The 27,853-nt window shown below is 38.2% G+C and overlaps 1 protein-coding gene across 1 annotated transcript in view; it reads right to left on the bottom strand.

Annotated features, from left to right (window-relative positions):
• Nucleotides 1-12,420: 12,420 nt before the first annotated feature.
• Nucleotides 12,421-27,853, bottom strand: part of CSRNP3 (cysteine and serine rich nuclear protein 3) — a 189,613-nt gene continuing 174,180 nt past the window's right edge. The window contains exons 6-7 of the mRNA XM_090267774.1: nt 15,894-16,190; nt 12,421-13,895 (exon numbers count right to left, since the gene is read on the bottom strand). Coding sequence (XP_090123900.1) covers nt 12,840-13,895; nt 15,894-16,190 — 1,353 coding nt within the window. The 3' untranslated portion in view covers nt 12,421-12,839. The remainder of the gene's footprint in view (nt 13,896-15,893; nt 16,191-27,853) is intronic.

Below are 27,853 nucleotides of genomic sequence, written 5' to 3'. Positions count from 1 at the left end.
TTATCTTTCTTTTTAGCTGCAGGGCTTATGATGTATTTGATTTACCCACAGGACTCTCAGAGTAGGTGAACTAACTTACAGGAAAAAAGGTACGGGAGTGGGCCTGTGACCATGAGATCCATTGCTCATATCATAGACTCAGAAGCTGGTGGCCTGACAGTGTTGACTGGCCTGCTAAAATGCAGTAGAAGTTCAAGTTTAGAGGTGCTGCTCTGCCGGATGGGGTGCCATGTATCAGGATGCAGTATAGATATTAGATCAAAACCTTTATATAATATTATGTTTCTAGTAGGAAACAATGTGTTTGTTTTGTCCACGGGGTTGAAAACAGAGTGGCCCCACTTAATATGACCCACTGGGGAAAATTGTGCCTTCTGTTCCACTCCTCTACAAACTCTGCTGGATTAAAAGTCCTAGTTTCCAAAGTGAGAACACTGTTATCAGGAGCCTAAAGATTCCCATAGTACTTAAGCTAACTACTGCTGCCTGGGCACTTTAGGCAAGAAGAAGAGTCATATTTTGATAATGGTAATTGACTTTGATCATCAGGAAGAGATGGGTCTACTGTTGGACCATGAGCTTGGGAAGGAATATCCGCCCACAATGTAGGCCACTGAGAAGAGCGGAAGTGGTTGCAGAAGCTGAGGCGAATGCAGAATTTATAGTGAAAGATGGAGATGATGCGCATCAGTTGTGGTTCTAAGACCAGTTGGAGTGGCAGAGGTTATAGTTTGTCCCACTAACCAAGCTTTTCTAAGTTTTCCAGAATCCTTGAGGGCCTGGTCCCTGAAATTTACATGAAGAAGTGGAACTGAGGGATGGGCTAGAAGATACAGAGCTGTGCCACCTTCAAGAACTTCCCTGGCTTCTGGGAGTGCTGTCAGCAACAGCCTCCAGCTTCAGCTTTATTCAGGTACCTTCTCTACTACAGAGAAAAACTCACCCCAGAGCACTCCCTTCCTGGGGTGCATTATACCCAATGACTGATTTTGGGGCAGCTACCAAGGCCCAGCCACTTTCAGCCCATCAGACTCTGAAAAGCCCTATGTACCCCAGAGCACCCAGGAAAGGATGGCCTAAGTGGCTTTGTTGGGTCTGCATCAAGCTTGATTTCTCCTTCCCCACAGCTTCCACAGTATTTATCCCTCATAAAAATTCCATTTGCTATACTCCATCTCAACACCTGCTTCTGGAGAATACAGGTTTCAAGGATTCAGTTCTATCTGTTATGGCTTGTCTCTACAGTCTCCACTGAAAGCAATCATTCATTCCAAATCTTACATTTTTATCTAAGCTCTAGACTCACATTTCTTTCTGCCCATCTGTTATTTTTATTGAGTATTCCAGCATCAATTTTAATGATATATCTATTGTGTTAACTCCTTCCCCATACTCCACCTATGGCATTTATTTTTTAATCCTCACCTGAGGATATTGTTTATTGATTTTAGAGCGGAGGGTGGGGGAGAGAGAGAGAGAGAGGGAGAGAGAGAGAGAGAGAACATGGATGTCTGAGAGCAACATCAATCAGTTGCTTCCTGTACATGCCTCGATCAAGGATCAAACCCAAAACCTAGTTATGTGCTCTGACTGGGGATCGAATCCACAACCTTTGGTGCTTGGGCTGATGCTCTAACCAACTGAGCTACCTGGCCAAGGCTCTGATTACAGTATTGTAAACTGATAATCTTGTTACTCTTAAATCTCTCATACTTAAGTAGGCCTTCAGATAGTTGACTTTTCCTTTGCCATAATGACCTAGACCCCTACACTTACTTGTCTAGCAGGACCCTGTTTGTCTTGCTCACTGCAGCCTTCTGGTTATCTAGCAGAGTGTCTTAAACAGAGTAGATCCTGGACAATTATTTTCTGAATGAATAGTGATCTCAATAGGAGGATTTTTACTTTGGCATTCCCATCTTCCCAAACCATTTGTGTACTGCAACCAGATTCCACACAACTAAATGGCACTCTTACTTGGTTGAACTTCCTCTCCTAATACATTCAGGATATTTGTAGTTCTCTGAGGATACAAGAGAGACTCTTTGGACTGTTTCTGTAAAGCTCTGCAACATTTGAATAGATTCTCCTCATCTGATTGCTTATTTGTTCCTGAAGCTAAATCATCTGCTCTTAGCAACCTCTTTGTGCCCTGCAGAGAAGAGGGTGACTTGGTCATGACTCAGCCTTTCCTCAAGCTGTGCCACCATGTTGAATATAGAATGTCCCCTACCAGCGGAAATTCTCCCTCCCTCAGAATCAGACACCTTCTCCTCCCTTTCAGCCAGCCATGTTTTCCTCATCTGAACTCCTATGAATGCACTACTCATTTCTGTACTGCACATATGCCAGCAAATGTATTTTAAGCATCTGCCATGTTCCAGGCACTAAGCAAGAGGAGGCCATGGGCAGTAAAGATGCACATCATCTGTTCTCAGGCAGTCCTGTAGAGGGAACAGACACATACATAAGTGAACCCAGTGAGACTTAGGTTCTAAAAACTGTGTTCAGATTGGGAGTAAAAGAGCAGGTAATCAATTCTCAGGAGAATCAGGAAGGGACATTTGAGTTTGCTCTTGAAAAATAAGTAGATGGTCATTAGAATTGTGCTGTCAGAATGGGGTTGTGGGGTGTGCACTCTGGGCAAAGGAGGCGGGCAGAGGTAGGAGGAAACGGAGTTGCGGGCGAAGTCTAAGCAGGCTTTCCTTTGGGCATCGGAGACCATGGGGAGCAAAACTAGGCTATAGAGTTTCATTGTACCAAGATCTTTTGGGGCATCCCAAAGAGTTTGGATTTTATCTTGTTGGCAATGAGAAAGGAGCACCACAGAAGTGTTTTTTAAGTGACTGATACAATCAAATTTGAGTTTTGGGGTAATCACACAATCACATATTACTATTTAACTGTCAAAAATATAGAACCAGTGTCCAAATATAAGAAAACAAGTTGTTTGAGGGCAGTGACTTGCATATGATGGATTAGGAAGTATCCATTTTCTTTTCTCTTCATTCCACTGCCAATAGAAGTATGTCTGGTTACCATAAGTCAGCATTATTAAACAGGTAGGCATCTGTACGTCCCTATGTGTACACATAGATTCTAAACATCAAGTCACACAGATCCTGCTTTAAGCAAAGTAAAACACAAACACTACCGAACAGGTGATTTACAGGATATGACTTAAAAGACTTTGATGTCTTTGTAAAAATATCCTCCTTAATTTCAGTGGAATAAAGGGCCCTTGTATTTACTTATACATCATTACTTGATAAGAGTTGAATAGTTGAGGAAGAAAAATGTTAATAAGCATCTCCACTTAGAGATCAGACAGCATAAAGTTAACACATCTCTGAGATGAGAATATAATGAGTCATTTCACAGGAAGTGGTTTCACACAGCTTTTCAAGAACATCTCTTACACAGAGGGAGGGAGGTATTGAGTCAGTTGTGACAGCTCCTGATGTAAGAACAAAGGGTTTACACAAAATGCAACAAATATGCCACAGTAGATACAACTTAGAAACCAGTTTTACTCTGCTGCAAACAAATGGACAAGATATTGTACAATATATAATAAAAAGTACAGCACAGTACAAGTGCCACTAATAAAAGAAACTGTAGAATAAGACTTAAAAACGCTTATTTGTAATATGTATATATGTATATATATATATATATATATATATATATACCCACTGCAATAAAAAGCCACAATAAATACACAAATTTTCATGTCATTCATAATAAATACTGAAAAATATAAATACGGAAGATTACAGCTAATATGAATAAATTATTACAACATAAGGTCCAGGTTAAGTTCTGTTGAATATTATTCTAGCTTATTTTATATACCCTTTGGCATCTTTGATGTTATAACTTATACACAAGAGAAATCAGTCTAGAAACTGTGACATACAACATGACATCTTAGTGAATAGAGATTCTATGTATGAATTACAGTTGATTTTGTCTCCTTCTGTCCTTTCTGTGTGATTAGATTACTATTGAAGTTGAGTAAAAATAATAGAAATCAACTGAAAGATAAAATCAATCACAATGGCAAAACATGTTACAGTGAGTTTATCTGAGTTTTTAAATTACTTTTTTTGCCCACAGGAAAAACAAACAAGAACAAAACAAAACAAATTAGTCTCAAAAGACCTCCCTTGTGTAAAGACCATTCCCAATGTCTGAATGGTTCAACATAGACTGAAGGATAACAACCAAGTGCTCTGGATCAGTTGATCCACCATTATAACCAGCACACTAGATTTCACCAGAATTTGCAAATTTTTCAAATTTCCATGGCAGCTGGAAAGTGGAGACGCAGTTGATGTCTAAGACTATGATCAAGATAAAGATACTGCAAAAGGTTACCTCTGTCTATGCAACTGATTGCACATATATATTTTAAATGGGGAAAATGCGTTTTTCACCAATGTCAAATGACCTTTTCCTATCAAATTTATATACCCTGTGACATCGAGGGAAACACGCTGAAATAACAAAGTGCCATTTTCTGCATTAACAGGCATAACCAGTACATACGCATTAATAGTTCTATCTTAAGAAGCTATTATTACACCAGAAATGCAATAAACTAAAATGAAAACAGATCAACTTTACTAAGACACAATAAAGGCTGAGGTTCTTAGGAACAGAGTCATCACCTACAGGTTTTTAATTTTTAAAAACTATTTCTGTACTGTAAATGTCTAGCGTTTATTTTACATCAAACACTTTTGAAACATGTTCCACAAACTATGCCTTAGACTTATTTCCATAGAGGTGCCTAAAGTCAATTAAAACACGGGCCAAATGATTCAACATTCTTTACAAAAGGTTTCATAGCTTTTTTTTTAAGCAAGAAAGGTTATTTCCCTTTGTGTTATTTGTGGGGAGCAACCACACTGATGTGACTGTCATTTTCTAAGAGCATCCCATTTGGGAAGGTAAGCAGCTGAACCTAGATTTTTAAAATCCCATGGAGAAAGGAAACTGATGTTAGTTTTGACTCTGAGTTGGAAGCAATTTAAACTAACAGGAAAAAGAAAAAAGTTTTGAAAGCTGCAGTGGGTGATTGGGTCAGTGAGGTAATCAGAAAAAAAAATCACCGCCCTCCTGGACTCCTCCCTTTGTTTTCAGGCCTTGTCAGGATGATAAATTTTAAAATCATTTTGCTGATCCCTGAGAAGGCAAGCAGCTATTGTTTAAATAACATGGCGACAAAGGCTGGGATCAAATGGTGGGCGAGTAATTCTCTGGAGTAATTTTATCCCGCCTCAGACACTCCACAGCTAGTTTCAACTTCCCCAGAAGAAGAGGAAAAACTTGAAATTCTCATTTGTCATTTTAGGGTAAATTGAAAGATGAATGAGAAGGTGTTTATTTAGAAGCAAGAAGCTAAGAAAAATGACTCGTTTTCGTAATTTTAACTTCTCAGGAACAGTCACTTTTCCTGAAATTGTCTCCTGACATCACAGATAAAACAAAACATAAAAAACCCAACTAAAGTTATTATTTGTCAAAAGCAAGTCATATTACTAGGCATTGTCTCAATATCCATATCTTTATTTTTAAAAATTAATTTCCTAGGAGACTGGTGGAATCATTCAATATAATTATCAAAGGTAGGGGAAACCCAACTTTAAGTCTCCTAGTACAATGGCTTGAATTGCCACAACTGTTGCCAGGTGCCTAGCTCACAACAACTGGCCAAGATATTTTCTTATTGTGAGAAAACCCCAAGAGATCGGGATTGTGTTGCCAAGGAAACCTCCTTCCTTAGAGATGTGAAGAATAGATGGGTATCTATCCTGTTGGGCACGCCTGAGTGACAGTCCTCCCTGGAGGCAGATGGATGAGCCAGATGACCTCTGGAGATCTCTACTAGTCTCAGGACTATAACATTTAAAGAATACAGAAGAATCTCAAATTTTCCATTATTCACACACAGTTGGCCATTGTGAGTATCTTTGAAAAGATTAAACTATCCTGAGATACCCGTTTGGCATGACTAGTGCCTAATGAATCAAGATTCAGACAGTAATCTTTGACAATGGACCTTATTTGATTATAATATTAAGAAAATGACTTTGCTAACTACTATGATTTAAAGTCTATCAAGTTCAGATATCATTTTAGTATTATGAAACCACCCAAATATCAATAACTAAATAAGTAAAACAACAGCAGCAACAACAACAAAAACCTCAGACCAAAAACAAACATAAAACCAACTCAGACAATTTAGATATTTAAGTGTTTCCTGTTTAGGATAATTCAGATTTGGAGTTTATTTAATTTCTTCCTTCTCTTTCATATGTAAGTAAAATCTCAAAATGATATGTAGATCTTTGAATTTGTTTTAAAGATGGTTGGCTTTATTTATGGCAAAGGAGATAAGCTTTGGTGCCAACATAAAAAGGAGCAAAACAAAATGGGATAAAAATTATGCTTTAAAGTTAGAAATCTCAAACTCATTTTTAAAAAAATCTGGAAGCCAGACCTCTGAGAAGTGGGTTTCTGGTGTGACTCAGAGTGGCACTAGGTCTTGAGATAGATCTCTGGTGATAGAAGTTCCTAGATAATTTTTAAAGAGATATATATTTCCCATTCAATTTGCTTCCACATACTCATTGATAAATAACTTTTAAGATACTCCTAAGCCAGATAAAAAATATCAAGAGAAAGCCAAAAGGAAGAAGAGAGGTATATCTAACAAGCCATCTCAAAATTACGACTGAAATCATTTCATTAGGGCACATAAATTAACCTAGATAAAGGCAAGACTAATTTCTACCATAAATCTGTCTTCTCCTAAATTCTTCTAATCAATATACATTATCTTAAAAAATATTTAACTGGCCTTACACATCACTGAAATGAAAGTTATTGAACTTACTGGACCATCATTTTCATAATGAGTAATGCAAAGAAAGAAATGGTATCATTAGTGTACTGAATATAAATATTGTCCAAAATAAATCCTATCATATTGTTTTGAAACTTTAGTTCTTCCAGAAACTTTTATGAGATATAATAAAATGACACACTAGAATTGGCTTTTCTTGAATTTTAAGTGTAAAATATCAAATAAAAAAATTACCCTGTATAGTGATCTATTTGTCACAAGTAGTCAACGTGACTTAAATCTTTGAAATTACCCCATTTTCCATGAATGTAATAAGCATCTGTAGTTAGTAAAATTCCAGGCTACATGTTAATTAAGTTACAAAAATTGCATGTAGAACATGAACTGGTTTAGGCTTTGAATCTGGTGGTATATATCTTCCTGTTTCCCATTGTTCTGCCTGAGTCATCACTGTCAGGATACAAAACCCAAGGCATGACATTTACTATTCAGACTGGTACATAGTTAGACTAAGCCCAGGACAGCTCACCAGGTAAAACCTAGCTCGTATCAAGCTTTTCAGTTTGAATTTTTAATAAGAAAGAAAAAACAAAACAAAACACCTGCACTGGTTAGGAAGGGGAATCTCATGGTCTGGGTTGAAAGATAGGGGAAAAGTTAAAGTAAAACTTAGAAGTGACTGTTTTTTGTTTTTTAAAGAGTCACATTGAATACACAGATTGGCAGGTAAAGTATTAAAGAACTTCTTTATTTCTGTATTTATTACTTCTGACAATAGTCTAACGGTCATTATAATATAAATGGTGTTTAAATCTTAAAAAGTTTCTTTAGTATATTAGTTGTTTTTATTTTTTAAAGCATCAAAGGATTCTTAGATAATGAGACGCAAATGGGTGCGAACGGTGGGCAGAAGACTGTGCGCACCACCAGGGCTGTGAGTGTGTGCACTGTAACCGCCCTCTCCAGGATCTGGGCTGCCATCTGTCAATCCAGTATTTCTTCCGATAAAAAAACTTTAGCTTTTCAGCTCTGCTGAAACTGAATGGCTCCAAGGAGACACCACCACTTTTTAAGCTTATATTCCGTCCTCATCCCACCCTGATACTTCCATAATTCTAGTGAGGTTTCAAATTCAGTTATATTTAGTCAATTACTTAATGCTACAGAAAACATCTTATGAGCTGTGTTATTTGGGCAAAGCTAAAGCATTAGGCTTAGGCATTTAAGTTACTCCAGCACAAGTTAGCAGATCTCAGAAAGAATAATGTCATCAATAGTCACACATTTGTGTTAGAACAAAGAGTGATTAAGACTAAACTTTTGACACTGGTTGTGGTAAGGATCTTAAGAGTTCCAGTTTCAATGACAGTCAAATCTTGCCTTTGAAAACATGCGGGTAACTTTCCTTTTGAGGTTGGCATTTCATACACTGACTACAATAATGACACTCTAAACTCTCTGTGAGAGAATAAGGAGCAGATGCCATTTGAAAGAGAAAGATTAAGTCATATTTGAAGAAATGGAAGGCTTTGTGCCACCTTTTAAATAGGCAGTCTCCTGTTGACTTCTGAGGATGTCAGTTTTCCACCTGCTAATTTGATGGTTTGTAACCCCAGCTAAGTGAGAGGGCAGAATGATCTCTTCTGTTTTCTACAAGCTGCAAAGCAACGCATTTGATACTTGGAACTAGGGTTTTGCTATTTTGATAGGCTGTTTATAAATAGAAGAGTGATTGTGTTTCCCATTGTTGTTTCAAAGCTTTCCTGAAATATTTCCTGGGTTATGCATGAGTGAATCCGCCTTTGAAATTGTCTGGTAGGAGATTGCTAGTATAAATTTAGCATCATTTATATAGGTCTCACACTGAAGACACAATTAGCTGAAAAATCTTTTTCATTCGATTTAGTTATTCTAGCTAGGTCCAGATTTAATTCATAAATTTCAGATAGGAGCAGAGGAAAGAAGGATACAGGAAGTCTTATTAATTTAGAAAAATGAAGTATCCTTTTAGCTGCAGTTTGCATATAATTAGATAAGAATTGGTGTCACATTTTCTAATATCACTTTATGAAATCACAAATTAAAGAGGATTATAATGAGGCTTGCTTATTTTATGCCACTCGTCATCATCACAATCCCTTAGAAATTCTAGGGTCTCCTCCTTTTTTTTTTTTTTTTTTTTTTTTTTTTTACCACCAGTACAGTTCTTCTAACACAGTAGGGTGTTCAATAAGTATCTGTCGCAAGAAAGAATTGTTACTCAACAAATTCTAAATATCACAACAAAAGGGTTATAAACTTGTTCAACAATATCAGAACTTTAATCAAAGGACCAGTGCTATATCAAATAAGTCATATTTTTCTCTTTAATGATAACCAAACCAAAAATTTGTTCAGAAGTCATCTGAATGTAAAAGTTTAAAGAACATAATCACTTATAATCTCTTTGCCTCTTGATTAATTTGTAACTCATACTTGTTTTGGGAGGGCAGGGTTATTGCTGAGTCATGTATAATTGTGAAGATTTTATCACTCTAATAAATATTAATTCCACATTTTATATGTGGTTGGCACAATAAGAAAAATATAGTTTCATCACAAAGAAAAAATTACCTATCAAAATGTAACTATATTATTTAATTAACCATAAAACATGAGACAAACAGATTTTACTTATATCTTAATAATCAATGTTGAAGAGGTGGGGAGGACCTTAAGTAAGTCTCTCTCATTGACTTTTTCTCAAAGGGAACCTAGACTGACAAAGGAAATGCAAGCTGCTCCAGCCTCTTGACTTGCAAATCAATTTGGCCTGGATTCTAACTGGGAATTAAGCTCTAATAAAAGGTAGAGGGTTGGTGCTAAAACAACAGGGACCAAAGCAGGAAGCTTTGTAATTGACAGTGAATAACTAAAGAGCTGTGTGTCAAGAAAGACCATAATTTGGTTAGATATACTATGCAGGCAATGCAAGAGCAGCAGGCCAGGTTATTTCATCGTGGTATAAAGATCTTAAGTGTTCCGACTGGCTGCATCTAGCTTGATCCCCATTTTAAAAAGCTTAGAAAAACAAGCACTTTCCTGGCATGTGGGCAGTATTTGTTGAATAGAAGGGCTATTAACGGGGGAAAAAAGTCAGATGGAACACTGCTTTCTCAGCTTTTCTGGGAAAGAAAGTAACAATGAAATGATTCCACCTGTAGTGTTATTTGCAAATTTGATGCAATACTTTCAAACTATGGCTTCAAACATTATACTCTTTTCCAGACCACATGTTTAGGTCATAAAGTCCTACCAGATTCTAAGGTAAGAAAAATTTAGTATGTATTATTGGCCATTGCGTAAAATCGGTCATTCTCCAGTGAGAGGTATCCATCTATTTGTGTGTGTGTGTGGTATATGTGCGTGTTTTATTAGGTAATCTGCATATGTAGTTTGTGGGAAATGTTTAGGGGTTAGGTTATGTATGTGGAAATTTGGAATGGAACCTGTCTTGGTTGGGAGGTTAATCTCTTGTGTAGCATTGACTTTTAATCCCAGTTGGACAGATAAGTACATAAGCTCTGGATTTTTTTTTTTTTGTTTGTTTGCCTGTTTCTAGGGTAAGCATCCTTTGGGAAATGAAACTATAAAACAGAGGCCAGCTAAACATAAACAAGTAGGTGTCAGCCTTCTTTGGAAAATGAAGCTGAACTGAATTAAATATCTATCCTTTCAGAAATTGGTCTGACATTCTACCTGTCAACTCTGCCCCAACCAGTCACCTGTTCCCCATTCTGCCATGTTCTGTGGTCCAAGAATAAGCTAAGTGCTTCACTTGTAAATACTTCAAGTGTTTGTAATGGTCCAGCAAATATGGCACACATGATTCTTTCAGTTGCTTGAATAAAGAACAATAGCTTTCTGTCATTTTCACTTTGAACCTGTGCTCTTTAGATTGTATTGGTAGGGGAAAATTTTTGGAGACTGAGCACTAAAAACTGCAGTTTTGTGGACAACACTGGATATACTACTGAGATTTGAGCAAAATTCCAATCTGATTAGACCAAAGGGCTTATCATTCAAAAGGAATATCCCTGCCCTCATTACTGCTACTTCCATAGGACAAACCCAAAGACCCTTTCATGTTAACAGTAATGGTTATAAATTTGGCCCAGTGATGGGATAGAGAAGGGGCAGGAAGAAACTGCACAGTGGGAGAGCTGCCAAATACATTTTCCCAAGTCAAGTTTTAGTAGAAGCTTTTCCATTGGAGGGCTTTCTGTAGATCAATCATTTCTAAGTTCAATGAAATAAAATAGTATTTTTTAAGGGACTGAAATCTATGATATATTTATATCCATGTCTAAACATCCAAGCCTAAAAAACATAAAAAATAAGTAGCAATGCAGTCACTGAATAGCAAGGCATGTCCACATTTCAAAGATGCATAAAATGTGAAATGATATAACAGGTCAAAAATATGAAACATATTTAGCATAGTCATATTGTATTGACAAAAAGAAGATAAAACACACTATTTGTTACCTAAATTAATTTACAAGAACATGGGAACTTAAAAGTCCTCTGACAAACCAAATGCAGATAATGTAAAGGTGGGGAGTACATGTTTTATTTCTATCAGTCCCCTTTAACAAGAGAACGTGAGGTAATTAGAAAGTATTCAATGCATTCTGGACTGTTCTGCTAACTGTCCCAGGCAAGAGAAATCAAAATGCTTCAGAAAAGTAAGGCCTAGTTGAGTATTTGGGTAGAGGCCCCCATTTCAATCAGCTAGTTGCTAAATGGAAATCTTATTACACACTTGTTTTGTAGAGATGGATTGATCATGCAGTAGAAAAGGCTGGTTGCTGAGACTGTATCTCTCTTCCACGTTCCTCAGCCTCCTCTGCTTTTACCAAGTTAGGTCTTCAGAGTAGTGAAGGAAAACAGTCATTTTTCCTTCATAAAGTATCACTGGATGATTCCTCTGTACTAATTATATGAACCTTCTAATTTATACAGATTAAAAAAATTTTTTTTTAATTTTTCATCTCAAAGAGTTCTCAGTCCCCACCCCTCACAAATTACCATAAAGGGGCACTAAAGTGCATTTTGATGTAGGGGAGTAGAGTTTAAAGGTGCTGTCCAAGCTAAGAACCAAGATGATGCTGTTTAAAAAAGAAAGGCAATTCCTTCTCCCTCCATCTCTGGAGTCAACTGAAGGAGGGCAATGAATTAGACCCTCACCAAAGGATTGTCCTAACTCTTAACTTTAGAGAAAACCTTGTAAGGACCTGCACATATAGATTCATTTATTTGTCCAAAATAGCAAAAATAGGCCTATTTCACCCTTAAGAAAGTATTTGCAAATCTGATCAGTTATGATCATAAAAACATGAATGGATTCCAGATGCAATCCATGGGGGCATGCTCGGTGGTCCTAACTATGCATCTTCAGCTTAAAAGAACATGCTGCTGCTCATTTTCATTAAAACATGACTTCTAACTACCATAAATAAAATACACATGGAACGATTAAATCTTTTTCTTACAATAATTACTTTTACATTAAAAAGTCACCATCATCTCCAGATAATATCGAAAAGTAGGACTCTAACTCTTATTATTCCCAGTCTTAGTTAACAATTTTGCACAGGCCCGATAATCCAAAACTTGGAGCTCTGATCTACACAACTTGGCAGGTTTCACACAGTTTGACAGGTAGGCAATTGTGAGATATGCTTTTTTTAAATTAGCATTTTCTATCAAAACAGTCTGAAATCTTTTAAAATCCTCATAGAGACTGTATTTGTGCAATGCCACAGACATGTAGCTAGAAAGGAGAAAACAGAATACAGTCTGGAAGGTTCATCACAGTCCAAGTTTTCTTGGTCCTCAGTTTAATCAACCATGAGCCCAGGAAATCCAATTACTTACAGTGCTTTAAATAGAAGAGTGGGTCCTAGAATAACTTAAGCTACTAGACAGGGACAGTCTCAACCACGGGTGACTTGATGCACTCTTCGTGCAATCTGCTCTTTTCTGCAAGGCTCAAAGAGTTTTCAGCGGAATGCTCTGAAATGTGAGTGTCACCATGCAATGCAGAGACAAACCCTTCCTGGGAGGGGCTTTTCAAGTATGAGTGAAATTCCATTTGAGGATGATTGGACCTGTGTTCGGGATATAAGCTATTGCAGGGCACACCGCTGTCATTTTCCGAAGAGGAGCAGCAGACGATGACAGAAGGGTTGGCAGCTGGGTAGTGGGAGGTGTTGTAGGCCTCTTCTGCTTGTCGGGCATAGTCAACGAATTGCTCCGGGGTCATGGTGTAAGGCACCAGCGAGAGGGTACCATTTTTGACAGTATCTCTTTCAGCGTAGTTCTCAGAGAGCTGGTTGGGAGTTCCTGGAATGTGGCTGTCTATTTGGTAATACAGGGTTGAAGAGTTGGCGTAAAAAGAAGCATTTTTTGCGTGGCTTTCATGAACGGCGGTGCCATCAGAATAACAAAGGACGGAAGGAAGAGGGACCACTTCGGCATGCGTACTCAAGCCTTCCACAAACCTGTCCCCTTTCTCATCATCGTCCTCCTCCTCTTCCTCTTCCTCCTCTTCCTCTTCCTCCTCCTCATCTGACTCACTAGGTGCCAAGCTCTGCGTGCTAGAATCGGTGACTCCACTGCAGAAGCTACTCCCATCCTCCTCCTCTTCTTCCTCCTCCTCTCCTTGGCAATCTAATTCCTCAGCAGACTGCAGGTGCAGCACTGCAGCCTGGGGGTCAGTTTCAATCTCAAAATTGTCTGCGATAGAATATTCTACGGAGTGAGCGACAGAACCCATGGAGCTACTGTGAGCGCTTATCTCACCATGGCAGCCGTTCAGCGCGGGGATTTGCTGCTCTCGGTTTTTCTCCAGTTCAAGTTTCATTATTGTGTGCAAAAAGTGAGTCCGGACACGGATAGGATTAAATTCAATTCTACCTGCTGTGTTACTACATCCTTCTTTAGTGCAGCCACATGGGAAAGACATTCGATCCACCTTGGAAGGAAGGACACAGATTAGCCTCATGGAACTCTTAGAAACCAAATAAAAATCCAGTACCTTTTGGCAACCCCTTTGAATCTGGGATTACTTAATTCTACTTCTGCTATGACAAATGACAATCAAACCGCAAATAGAAATGAAAAGGGAAAGTGAAGGCTTAAAACATAAGAGTCAACCTAGTTTTAAAACCTATATCCAAAATAAAAGTGAGTTAGTTAAATACTAAAAATATGGTGTGTATTTTTAGTTTGCTGACTCCTCCTGTGCCTTTTTTACTTCTTCCTCCATTCTCCCATTTTGTCCATTTCTTCATCTCATTAACTCTGCTCCCTTTTGTCAGTGCCTATGTCCTTTCCTGAAGTTCCCTTTCCTTCTGAGGCATGCCAGCTCACATGCCCAATTTTAAGCAAACAAACGTATTGCCCTCATTTCCAGCTGCTATTTATAATCTAAACTATATGCCGTTGCCCGTACTAGCCATCTCCTTTTTTCTTTGCTTATTATAAAATGAACTTCCCTGTCCAAGGTGTTCAGATTGACACTGCTCAGTACCATGTAGCCTGATAATTTTTTTTCGTTTTACCTTCTCATTCTCCCGAATCCTTGCACATGGTGTGCAATGGGTATGCACATTCATGACTTTGACTGGTGGACTCATGTGTTTAGGTCCTGGCTCCCTCCTTCCCCTCCCCGCTCCATTAGACTACAACCCTCTCAAGGGAAAGGGACACTCATTTAATCAATATCTTAAAATTAATTGAGTGACTGGAGTCTCTAGATAAGAGTAGTGGGTTTCAGCAAGTGTTGTTGGACGGAACGTTTGACTCAAGTGATATGTGGAACTCTGGGTAATCCAAGGGTATTCATCCCACCGATTAACCTGTATGCGAACCAGGGCACAGGCAACCAGAAAGAACTTGCCTTGTTGGCCACCTTCTCCAAATGTGGGGAATTTCCTTTGCTACAGAAGAGAAGGCAGACTCTCACACAGTCATCTCGGTCCCCCCCAAAAGTAGTAGCAGATGTCAGAACCAGAATCTATAGCTGTTTCCTTATTCATGAATTCTTTTTCTGTGACTCTCTCTTGAACAGCTATTCAGCTGATGAGAACTGTCTTCTCCTGCCTGCCCGAGGGGCTCTCCTTATTAAAAAAGCTAAGTTTCTACCTAAAATAATGATACCTAAGTAATCATGGAGCACCAATGATATTACAGATGAATGGGGACCTGGAGTCATTTGGTCAAGAGGTTGGCAAACATTTTTGGTAAAGAGTCAGAGAGTAAATACTTTAAGGTCTCTGTGGCAACTACCTGACCCTGCTGTAGAAGCACAAAAACAGCAGCAGACAACATGTAAACAAACAAACAAAACATGACTGTGCTTCCCTAAAACTTCATTTATAAAAGATAGGTGACAGACCAGATCTGTCCCATCTGTTAGATAGTATGCCAACCCCTGATCTAGTTCAGCCCTTTCATTTTAGAGATGGGGAAACTGAGCCCAGAAAGTTGACCTGACTTGCCCATTTTACATAGCTGGCAAAAATCAGAGCCCAGAGTAGAACTCAGTTTTCTTAGTCCCAGTCTAGTAATTTCCATACTGGTCAATACCACCTCTACCTGATCATCATTTAAAACCCCATGGATGGGTCAGAAAATAGAAACTCAAATGTTAAGGATATCACGATCTGCCTGAATATTAGCAAAAATCCAGAATAAGCTAATATAATAAATGAATCCGAGAGAAAATAATGTCAATTGACTAAGCTGCAGCTTGGGTTGCATTTCATGTTACATCTGATATGTATGAACATATTTTTTATACTTATAAATGTCCTTGAATGAGTATTTATCTTTTCTTGAATCATGTGTCTTGCCTCGCCCAAAGTTTTCTTCTACACATGAGCAATTTCATTACATATAACATGACTGTGTCTTTAGCGGGTGGCGTATTATCTCCCGTTTTTGGATTCCCTGGAATGCAAATCCTTACCTGACACTTGATGCCTGCCAGGCTGCAGGTGCATGTTTCTGGGTCACAGAACACGCGGCAGTCACAGCCGCAGTCCTCTCGCGACAGGCGGATGGCTCGCAGCTCATGCTTTTCTTCCACATCAATCTTTTTGACTCCAGAGGCCCGCAACAGCGCCCTCCGTTTTTTTGTTGGCAGGGGTTGTAGGAAGAAGTACTCATCTACCTCTGTGTTGTCTAAATCAATATCATCATCAGAAATGTCATCCACTGTAAGAGTGCCAGCTTCTTCCGATTCCACGGTGCCATTCTTGGTCATCTAGAAATACAAAGCAGCAAATAAGAGACTTTGAATGTGTAGGGTCTAACATCCTTATTTTTATACTTGGTAAGGATAAAACATCATGTCCCCATAATCAGTAAGTGTTTGTGGGTCATATCATTTCCATTTATTTTTCTCTTTAAAGAAGTCACGGGGAGGAAAATGAAGGCATCAAAACGATAGGCTTTTAAATGTCCTGGTAACAGAAGACCGTTAATTGGATCTCTTAACCTCCTAATGTTAGACCTAGAGTTGTTAGAGCTTTTAGCCAGTGTGATGTGAAGAAGACCAAAGGTTACAGATGCCCATCAGTGAGAGCTATTTTTAGACTTGGTCCATGATAGACAGCTCTGATGTTGGAATAAATGTGTCCTTGTTCAGAGTTGATAGCCTCTTAGTGGGAGTCCTTGTCCCCTAAATCAGCAAGCATGCTGTCCTTGAAATAACCCCCCTGCCTTTTGAAATCCAGCAAAACCATGTACTAGGGAGTAGAGTTGTGCTGCATTGTGCTATTGGGATTACAAACACGGTTACCTTACAGAACATTCCAAGAATGAGGGCTTGATATGAAGCAATCAGTCAGGCCAGTGTGCTCTCAGTAAGACAAGTAGCAGAGGGCAGTGCTGGAAGGATCACACCAGTGGGCCAACGAAACAATCAACTCAGCCCCCAAAGGAGTTCACACAAACCTGTGCCCAGAGCAATACCTTTCTCATTATAGCTCATGTGGACAGTTATGTCTCATATACCCATAACTATTCCGCTTCTATTTATATTTCTTTTCTAAATTAATTTAATCCATCAGTAAACTCTGAATTAGTATTTCACTTGTTAGTAAACCCTGAGTCAATATTTCACTTCCTACTGTTACACTACCATATATTGTTTCCTTCATAAAAAAGTATTTAGAGAGAGACTTTTTTTTCTGAATATGAGCAAAAAATGTATTCTGAGGAGTAGCACAGGATTAAATGCAAAAGCTCTGTAAGGGATTATTCAAAAAACGTTCTAAATACGGAAGCTTTGATATTCCTTACATTTAAATTTATTCATAAATGTCATTAATTGTAATTAGTACCAGGCTTTTTCATCTTAAAAATGGCTTGGTCAATACACAGTTAAAATACTCTGCTGACATCAGACATCATTCTCTTAATTTCATAGGAAATACCCAACATTTAGATAAGAATATTAATTATTGACCCCAAATCCCAAACTGGATTACTCTGAATGTATTGAAAAACAAACAGAAGACTGACTGTTCTTGGCCCTCAAGTAGAGGAAACAACACAGTAGCAAGTGTATATTAAAATGTATTTCAAAAGGCCCCTGAGATGCATTTTCAAAAGCTACTGAATTGTGTTTTTTTGAATATTTCACAACTTAAATCTGTGTTCTTCTAAAGGTGCTCATTCCCCTTTATTATGTTTTGTTTCTTGGTGTGATCCGCAATTTATTTTCTTCCCGGGCATACCTTTATAGAGGTATTGGTTAAGCTGTTTTCATGTTTCCAGGATGTCCACTATTAGGATGTTACTTTGATTGGTTGCTGTTACCATTTGTGTTAATTCTTAATTGCAAACAGAAGCATCTTTCTACCTGTAAAGATGTGATATGCTAAGGAATTCAAGTGTGTAATTGCCTAACATCTACTAGGTTCTCTGTGACAGGAAAAGCCTGCATTAACAAACAGGAAGTTACCTTTCTCATCTTGTCACCTCTGGCATTTAGATTTGTTTTCATTGATTCTTGGCTCTCCTAGGCAAACCTCATCAAGGTTCTGACTCCACAGCACATGTAGAACAAGGAGTCTTCTGAGGTTGCCTCATGTATTTTTACAAGCTCCTTTACTCCATGACCCGTCTTCACAAAACTATTCATTTTTTAACATTTTTCTCTTTTTCCCTCCAACTTTATTGGAATATAAAATTGACATATAACATTGTGTAAGTTTAAGGTGTAGAACATGTTGATTTAATACACTTATATATTATATCAGGATTAGCACTATAGCAAAACACTCCATAGTTACCATTGTGCATGTGTGTGAGTGTGTGGTGAGAAGAGTTAAGACTTCTCTTAGCAACTTTAAAATATATAATACTATAATCACCCTGCTGTAACTTAGATCTCCAAAGTGAATTTAAGCCCCTGGGAACCACCATTCTACCCTCAATTCCTACAAGTTCCGCTTTTTTAGATGCCTCATATGAGTGAGATCATACTGTATTTGTCTTTTTCTGTTTTAGCAATAATGACCTCAGGGTCCGTACATGTTGCCAATGGCAGGATATCCCTCCTTTTTAAGGCTGAATAACATTTCATTATATATAACATAATTTTCTTCTGACACAAGTGTTGCCTTTAAATATCTTTACCCTATTTCAAAATAGATTCATTGAATTTTCAGACTCTAGTGCATCAGGTGCAGCCACCTTATTTTATGCATTAATGAGGATCAGATTAATTGTGACCTCTCCAAAACATGCTTAGAGACCTAATTCCCTGACACCTGTTTTAGTACACTTTTCCTTGTATCTCACAGATTCCAAGTTTCTGACAGTACCTAATGCAGGGCTGGGGGACTCTAACATGAAGTCCAAGGCAATGGGTCTAAAAATCTCTTCTGTTTATAAAATAAAAGCACACAGAGTAACCAGCACATGCAAAGGAATGCTTTCTTTTGAAACAGATATCTTGGAAGACATCCTGGCACTTGGATCATTTCCAGTTCAGTACTCTTTTCTCCAAATAATGTTGACTTCCTAATAGTTCAAAGAAAGCTTGCCAAAAAAATGGAGTTTAATGAGATGACCAAGTCATCCTGGTCCTCAAACCTGCTTTTATTCCTGTGTACACATGTCTGGGAAAAAAGAGAGGTTGGAGGTGGGGTGAAAGAGAGGTGGGAGAAACAGATATGACACAAGAATAATATTAATAACAACAGTTTTGGAGTCTGTGTGCTAGGCACTGTTCTGAAGACTTTACTTGCATTAACTTATTTAGCATCATAAAAATCTCATGAGATGCACATTATCATTATATCCATTTAACTGATGAGGAAACCAAGGCATAAATAACTTGCCTAAGATAGCAGGCAATGAGGACATACACTAAGTCACAACCCAGATATCTGACTCTACAACTTATGCCCTTAACTGCCATGATAATTACATACATATACTGTTTTGCTATATTTAATATATTTTGAATAGTCTGTTGTGCTTAGGTTGTATTAGGCATTAGGTGTATCAGTGCACAAGACACAAGCCTTGATCTCAAGGGACTGGGGTAAAGAGATGATAAATCAAGTCATTTCATCCAGTTCATAAGGGTTTTCTAGCTGAGGGTAAACACAGAGCATTTGAGAGTATGTAGAAGTGGCACCTAAAGGTGAGGCTGGTGGTGAGGTGAGGAGGGAAGACATTCACATCTAAGCTTAACCCTGAAGATGGAGTCGCAGTTAGATGAACTAGTAGAAGCAGAAGGCATTCCACACTGAGCAACAATAATTTCAAAGGCCTCAGGTGAGTAACAGCATGAAGCATTAATTGACTCCCAATTTATCCAGATTACTGGACTTGTATGTGACCCATTCCTGTTTTAGTCCAGAAGCAAAGAATAAAAAGCATATAAAAAGCAGAGCTCCAGAGAGTAGCTCTTCTGTTCCACTGCCCTAGCCATCTTACAGGTGATAAGTAGTAACAATTCATGATTTAATTCAATGATCTTTATCTTATTATATACTTATCCTATATATGTATACATTTATTTATATCGTTTTGGAAGGATCTCAAGGTCAAGGGCTCTGGTTTGTGTGTGCGTGTTTATTTTGTTCAATGATGGTACTTAACGTGGGACTGTGTAAATTGGTCCAGACTCACTCTACAAAGGAAGACTGTAACTTTTTTAAACAGATAGAATGGGAACACCTTAAATCTGTCTGATATGTACTGATAAGTATGAGCGAGCAGTTCCCAAAGCTCAACAACGTAAAATCTTTGCCCATTTAAATACACTTGAGGGATGGGACACATTATTGTCAAAATCAGTGAAGTGATTCTGAAGTTGTTCTGGGTCAAGTACAAGAGGGACTCAAATGAAGATAAACTTTCAATTTTTTTCCCCTCATATCATGAGATGGGCAAATTCCTCTATAAACTTCAATGCAATGCAATTTTTGGTGAATTAAGTGTCTGAAAATAATGCAAAATGATTATAACAGAGAAACACTACTGAAAACATGAAATGGCTAAAATGTTAAAAATAAAACAAAACCCCCCAAAATAAAAATACTTATTTTTAGTAGGTAAAAGGTATTTCTATTAACAAAATCTCCTAGTTGTTATAAAGTTATTAGCACATGTAAAAATTATAATGAAACTAAGAATGTGAAAAAATAATTTAATTTCACAAACATTACTGCCTGTTGTGATGATGAGAAAGTTGAGAATGACCCAACTTGCCATATATTAAAAACCAGGCACTGAGCTCCATACTTTATATAAATTATCTCAGTTAATTTGCAAAACTTTTTATGAAGTATTTTTTTAATAGTTGAGAAAATAATTTGCCAAAGTCTGGCTACATAACTAATCAGTGATTGTACTGAGAATCAGGACTATTTGATACCAAAGCATGAGCAAGTTCTGCAAGACCAGTTTGGAGCAAAAATCCTTAGAGTAATAGAAAAACTGTTTACAAGAAAAGGATATGATTACAGCCAAACTCCAAGAGTTCATTTCAGTGTTGTAAGGCAGGAGACAAATGGGCGGTACAGACTTCCTTAGAATTAGCTCTTTCAGAAGTGAAAAATATGGTTCAGACACAGAGAAAAAGAGCTTAGGGTAAAAAAGACAGGACGTGAGCTAAAGATATGACCACCTCACCAGTTGGTATTTCTTTTGGTTACTTATTTTGTGGGCATGTGGAGATGGTCTTTCTAACAAGAGATGCCAGAAGAAGTTGGCCCAAATGACAGCTACCACTGTCAAACTAGTATGTTCTTCTTGATTTTCTCAGCTTACTTTTACACATATGTCCTGGCCTGCATTTAGTCAGCATAGTATGATGCTTAATTTTGTAATAATATATTATTTTTGGTGATTGGTTTCATGTATATATATCCCATTGTAATGTGAACACAATGAGAATAGAGACCACATTTGTCTTGCTCGCCACTGTATCCTCAGCACCTTGTTAACTGCAACCCACAGGAATTGATTAATAAATATTTTTTAATGAATAAATAAATATTCTTTAAAAAAATCTTCACCTGAGGATATGTTTATTGATTTTAGAGTGAATGGAAGGGTGGGTGGGGGGAGAGGGAGAGGAGGGAAGAAAGAGAGAGAGAGAGAAACATCGATTGGTTGCTTCAGGTATGTGCCCCAACTGGAGATCAAACTCACAACCTTTTGGTATATGAGATGACCCCTCAATCACCATGCTATACTGCCATCCACTGTATACCAGGTATCAGAGTTTACATATTAATGACAGTTCTGCCATTTAAGGCATCTTCAGTCTACTGGGGAGATGACTAGTTAATAAATATGATGGAGTATGGTTAAGTACAACAAAATACATGTGCAAATTACAGAATTAACAGGGAGGAGAAAATGATAGACAAATTAAATGGAAGGGTAAATATAAAGGCACAAAGCAGAATGACCTCTTTCTTATTCTGATTTCATAATCTCTATCAAGGACAAAACCTTCAAACCAGTAATAGGTAAGGAGATATGTTAGGAAGGATTTAGTGTAAAGAAGAGGTGGGAGGGAGGCAGTGAGGAGAGCACTCAACTATTTTATGTAAGAACCCCTAGGCCCAGAAAATTTGCTGTAGAGCAATGAAAAAGCTCAGTCTAATATCTTTCAAAAGCCATGGAGAAAGAAATCAAAAGACAATCACAATGAGAGTGAGTAAACTGATTTTTTTTAAAAAAGTTAATTTTAGATAATATTCTAAAAGAGGTTTATTTTTATTTTTTTAAAGGTTTTATTTATTTATTTTTAGAGAGAGGGGAAGGGAGAGAGAAAGAGAAGGAAACATGGATGTGTTTCTCCATTGATTGGTTGCCTCTTGCACGCCCCCAGCCGGGGTCCTGGCCCACAACCCAGGCATGTGCCCTGACCGGGAATCAAACTGGCGACCTCCTGGTCTGCAGGCCAGCACTCAGTCCACTGAGCCACAGCCAGGGCTAGAAGAGATCATTTAAACAGATGGTCTCTATACACATGAAAAAGAGAAGAATGACTATTTAGATAGTGCTCGGGCTCAGTAGAGAGAGAATATCTCTATATCAAATTACAGTCCATATGGAACCTTAACATATCAATATGAAATACAAAAGCCAGACAAAAGATAAAAGTGAGAGTGTGGTTCACAGAATCCTGACCTCATGCAATGCAACTGAAAACCACTGAACTAGTCCCGAGATTCTCAGATAAAACTTCTTATGTTCTGCACAAGGAACAATGGAATGTGACCTGAATATAATAAGGGTATGGTTGGATACACAGATTTTCAGTTAGCTGAACAGTTAAAAAGGTGTCTAAGAACAGTGACGCTGAGCTCTTTGGCACCACCAGGGAGGTGGGAATGAAGGATGTGGCACATGTACACCAATCAGCAGCAGAGCCTGGTCTGGCAATAAGTCCCAATGGAGGTCATGGTGGGTGGTGAAGGCAAAGCCCTCCCTTTCCCGGCTGAGAACCACTATGCTGGGAGGATATCCTGAACTTGGGCCTGTAATGTGATGTATAGTTTTAAATCATGTCTTGGATGAATACTAAAAGGCATACTTGATTGCATCTTCAAATGACAAGATCAGGTTTATTTAAATTACAAAAGCTTTATTGATTTCTCTCTGTACACCATGTCCAGCACTAAAGAGAATTCTTACCCTGAAGACATTACAAAGTTCAATTTACTCGTATGTAATAATACACACCTGATTTATCTGGGTTTTGTTTGCCTGCTTGCGTGTGTGTGTTTTTATTTTTACACTTACTACCAGCTTAATGTGGACAAATTAATCAAGTTCCAAAAATCTACAGTAACTTTGGTGTATACCCACACATAGGACAGCCACAACGTGTCATGGGATAATGGAACATTCCTATATGTTGGACACATCCCATCTGAACTACTGTGTCTTGATCCAGTACCATATTTTGAGATGTACATAAATATACATCATTATATCCAGAGGAGGGTAAACAGGGCAATAAGGTGTCTGAAAACCATGCCCTAGAAAGGTTAGTGAAAAGACTTAGGGGTGTTTAATCCTATAGAACAGAAACACATGGAGCCCATATAAAATATTGTCAAACACATTTGCAAGTCCATCAACACTGGTTTTAAACCCTGAGCCTCTGAAGAATAGGGACAAAATTTATTCTGTGCACATTTAGAGGGCAGAATTAGTGTCAAAAGTTATATTTAGATGGTAGCATGTTGGTCCATGTAAAGAACAGCTTTCTAACAATTCAAACTTCACAAATGGAACGGGCTATCTCAAAAAGCAGCACCTCCAGATATTTGCAATAAGAGGCTGGATAGACATATACTTATTTGTCTATCCAAATACATATATAGTATGTATTTGATTAAAGGAATTCCTTGTTTTGTGGTATGAGTTGGATAGATGACCTAGTCACTAAGGCCTCTGATAAATAAAAGGAAGGCATTCACATCATTTGGCTATTCAGTCAAGTCTTACAATATAATTCTTCAATTTATTAGCTGTTAATTGCAGGTGGCAAATTGGAACAATGTTAATTACGCCTCAATGAACCAGGAAGGTTTAGTTGTTTTGTCACCTTATAAAAATTTTAACAACCAGAATTTTCAATGAGTACTTAGCTTACATATTATCAGAAAAGTCACCAGAAAGAACAATAATATGACCATATATGACACATAAACTTTTCATACATTCCTTTATCTTCCCTTCTGGTTTAGACAAATAGTGTTTCCGTTAGCAGTGGCTAATGAGTCAAATAAATCCAACAGTGTGCCAGTAAATATTTACAGCTGAATCTTTCTCTTAAAAAAAAAAAAAAGGTTCTAACTTGTGTTTATCAAGTCCCCTGGTGCAAATAATCCTCCATCATGGCAGATCTTAAGCTACCATTGTGGAGAGATGTGATGTGCTCAATACACTTTAGTGAGCATCTTTTGCAAGTTGGCTCTGTCTATTATACCACTGGATGCCCCCCACATTTTAGTCAAGACAATCAGTTCAATTGATTTCAAACTAGAAGATCAATGTTTATTGCATATGAAGCATGTAAAGATTTAATTACATATGCTTAATTGTTCCATTCAAGTTAAAATACTAGAAATATTCTGGAAGTAAATATTCTTAAATGTATTGCATTTGCCCAGGGCTGACAGCCAGTCTCTCAGTCTCCATCACTTTGGTTAAGCATGTTTTCTCTGTACTAGTCAAAATAGGTTGTGCATACGACATGGCAAGCATTTGGGGTATTGAAGTTTATCATTTGGTGTTGGACCAGGCCTCCATTTGGGATACATTTTGGAAGAAAAGGTAGTGAGTATGCTCTTCAGTAATCTCCATGGTATTTAATAGAAGAGTTCTGTACAGATAAGTGGAGTTAAAAAATACCATGACCAGTAGACTTTGAACAATTCAATAAAGAACTATAGTATGAGGAAAGAGTTAAAAAGCACACCCCAAAATTTGGGAAGTATAAGGCTTGAGATAATAGCTTGTGTCTACCATCTCTCACAAACTTCTAATCCCTTATATCTCCTGGGGCATTTAGTATCTTTCCCTTAAGGTTAGTTACATCACAGAAATGTTGTAGGGATACAAGGGGCAGGGCTGGGGTGAAAATGGAGAATTGTAATGTTGCATGCCTAAGTCACTAAATGAATAAAATCCAGTCATGAATGTAAGATTTGGGGTGAAGAAGATTTAAACAGAGACTTTTTAAAGGTTGATGCTTAAAGGAAGAATTACCATCTGGCAATTCTTTTTATGAGGAAAGAGAGCAAACCAAGTGTTCTTCATGGAATATATGACCCAGGAATTGAGAAGAGTGTGTAACCCTGGAAATGACACCAGACTGGAGATTGCCTTGATCTCAGGAAGGAAAGGAAGAACAATAAAGGTTGAAAAATCATTGAGAAAGAGAGTCCAGTACCAGCTGTGAAAGTTAAATTAAATTTCCTAGAACAAGGTAGTAGAACCCAGTAAGATATAACCCAGAGACGATTGGAAAGCCAAGGCTCTTTGAAATGTACAAATGGCTGCCTAATGCATTTTACAGATATGTGTGAAATGGGAATAAAGGCTAATGTAATTATTCAATAGTGTGGTGCAGATGATGAAATCTAAGCACTTAATTGGGATAAAGAGTATAGTATTAAGATGACTGCATGGATTACTGTGAAGAGTATGACATGTTTGAATGGGTTTGACAGAGAAAAAGAACTGTGCTTTGCAATTGAGAAATCTAAAAGTAGTTATTTCTTTTAGAAGCATGCATTTTATTCAATCAATTTTCCTTATTAACTGTTTTTAGACAACATTTGGAACACTAACATCACCAACAATAAGGACACACTTGAATCTCCAAAATAAAAATAGGTTTGTTCTACAAATCCAATTGTACATACAATTTCTCAATATATCTATCTCATAATTTAAGAGATGAATTACTAAATAAGAAGAAATTTTACAATGAAAAACTAATTTCTTTTTTTTTCAGATTTAATATGTTTTATTGATTAAAATATTACATTTGTGCCAATTTCCCTTCCCTCTGCTCCCCTCCACCCGGTGGCCCCCCTCCCTCCAGTTGTCCCCCCCTTTTAGATTATGTCCATTAGTTGTGCATACAGTTCCTCCCAACCTCTCTCCGTCTATTCCATTCCCTCCTACCATGATCCCCAATTCCTATATCATCTCCCTCCCTCTCCCCACTCCCCCTCCCTGTTGACCTCCCCCCAATATGCTTCCCATACCCACAGTTCCTTTTCCACTCTCGTTGCCTGTTTAGTTTGCCTTTGTTTCATCTCCCTAGCTTCTGTTTTTTAAACCAGTCCCTTTAACATCTCATATAACAGTGGTTTGGATCTAATGAACTCTTTCAGTTTTATTTTGTCCTGGAAACACTTTCTCTGTCCTTCTATTCTGAATGACAATTTCGCTGGATAGAGTATTCGTGGTTGTAGGTTTTGGATTTTCATTACTTTGAATATTTCTTGCCAGTCCCTTCTTGCCTGTAGGGTCTCCCTTGAGAAGTCAGCTGATAGTCTAATTGGGACCCCTTTGTACATAATTCTTTTCTTCTCTCTTGCTGCTTTTAAGATTCTCTCTTTATCTTTAATTTTTGACATTTTGATTATAATGTGTCTTGGAGTGGTTCTCCCTGGGTCCAGTCTCTTGGGAACTCTCCTTGCTTCCTGGACCTGAAAGTCTATTCCCTTCCCCAAGTCTGGGAAGTTCTCCTTTATTATATTTTCACTCAATTTTTCAAGTTCTAGTTCATCTTCCTCGCTCTCTGTCAAACCAATGATTCTTATGTTGGGCCTTTTATAGCTGTCCCAGAGGTTTCTGATCCTCTCATTGTTGCTTCCCATTTCCTCTCGCTGCATTGGTTGACTGCTTGTTCCTTCTCCATATTCCAGTTTGTTGAAATGAACTCTGGATTTTTTTTCCTCACCATCTGTCTCGTATGTGGTTTTGTTCCTTTCGTTATGAATGTTTTTCGCTTCTTTCTTATCTTTTTCCTGCTCTTTTGTGAATTCTGTAAGCCACCTGATAACAATGGCCCAGAACTGAGCCTCTGACAGGTTTCTTATCTGTTCATCTGTCAGGTTCTCTATCTGTTGCCTGGTGAGTTGTGCTACCGGGATTTCTATAGTTGTCTGCCTCATTTTGACAGATGCGTTTTGTTTTCTTGGGCCGGCTGTCGGGGGCAGTGCCTGTGTACGCGTCACAAATCAGCGACCGCCGGCGCCTGCCTGTCCGCGACCTATTTCGCAGCCCTGTGGTGCTTTCTGTGGGGGCGGGGGTCCAAGATGGATTCACACAGTTATTCAGCTAGGAGACCGGGATCCGTCCTCCCGCCCCCCTGGGCCTCACTGTTCAAGGCGATGCCGCGGCCGCTCTCCCCAGCGCCGGGGTCGCGCACCGCCAGGGGCTTGACCGCAGCCGGGATTCCTCGCTGCCCCGCCGCTCCAGGTGCGACCGCAAACAGCGCTGCCCTCTTTAACTCTTACCTGCCCAAATGGCACCGCTGGTTTATAACTTCATATGTTGGGCTTCCGTGTAGTTTTATTTTCTGGAATTTCTAGTTATCCTTTGTTTTGAAGTAGTTGTATTCCTCTCTAGTTGTAGAGGGAGACCTAGCGTGTCCGTCTAAGCCTCCATCTTGGCCGGAAGTCCTGAAAAACTAATTTCTATTCTGACTTTGTTCTCTAAATATTTATTATAAAGGAAAATCAAGAAGTTGTGTATATTTCTTTTTACTAATTTTCAGCCATTAAGGCCCCATTGGAAGAAATGTCACTGTATACACTGGATTCTCTATTTGGAACTCAGAGAGACACCCTAGAAAGACATGGAGGCACAATGGAAAGAGAAACTTCTCTTTACTCTTTTTGAGCTGTTGGTTCCCAA

This window comes from Furipterus horrens, unplaced genomic scaffold (assembly GCF_987537825.1).
Source record: "Furipterus horrens unplaced genomic scaffold, mFurHor1.1.pri manual_scaffold_1, whole genome shotgun sequence".
NCBI classification, from domain to species: Eukaryota; Metazoa; Chordata; class Mammalia; order Chiroptera; family Furipteridae; genus Furipterus; species Furipterus horrens.
Note: the sequence above shows the minus strand (reverse complement) of the source record. Positions and strands in the feature narration are given on the sequence as shown.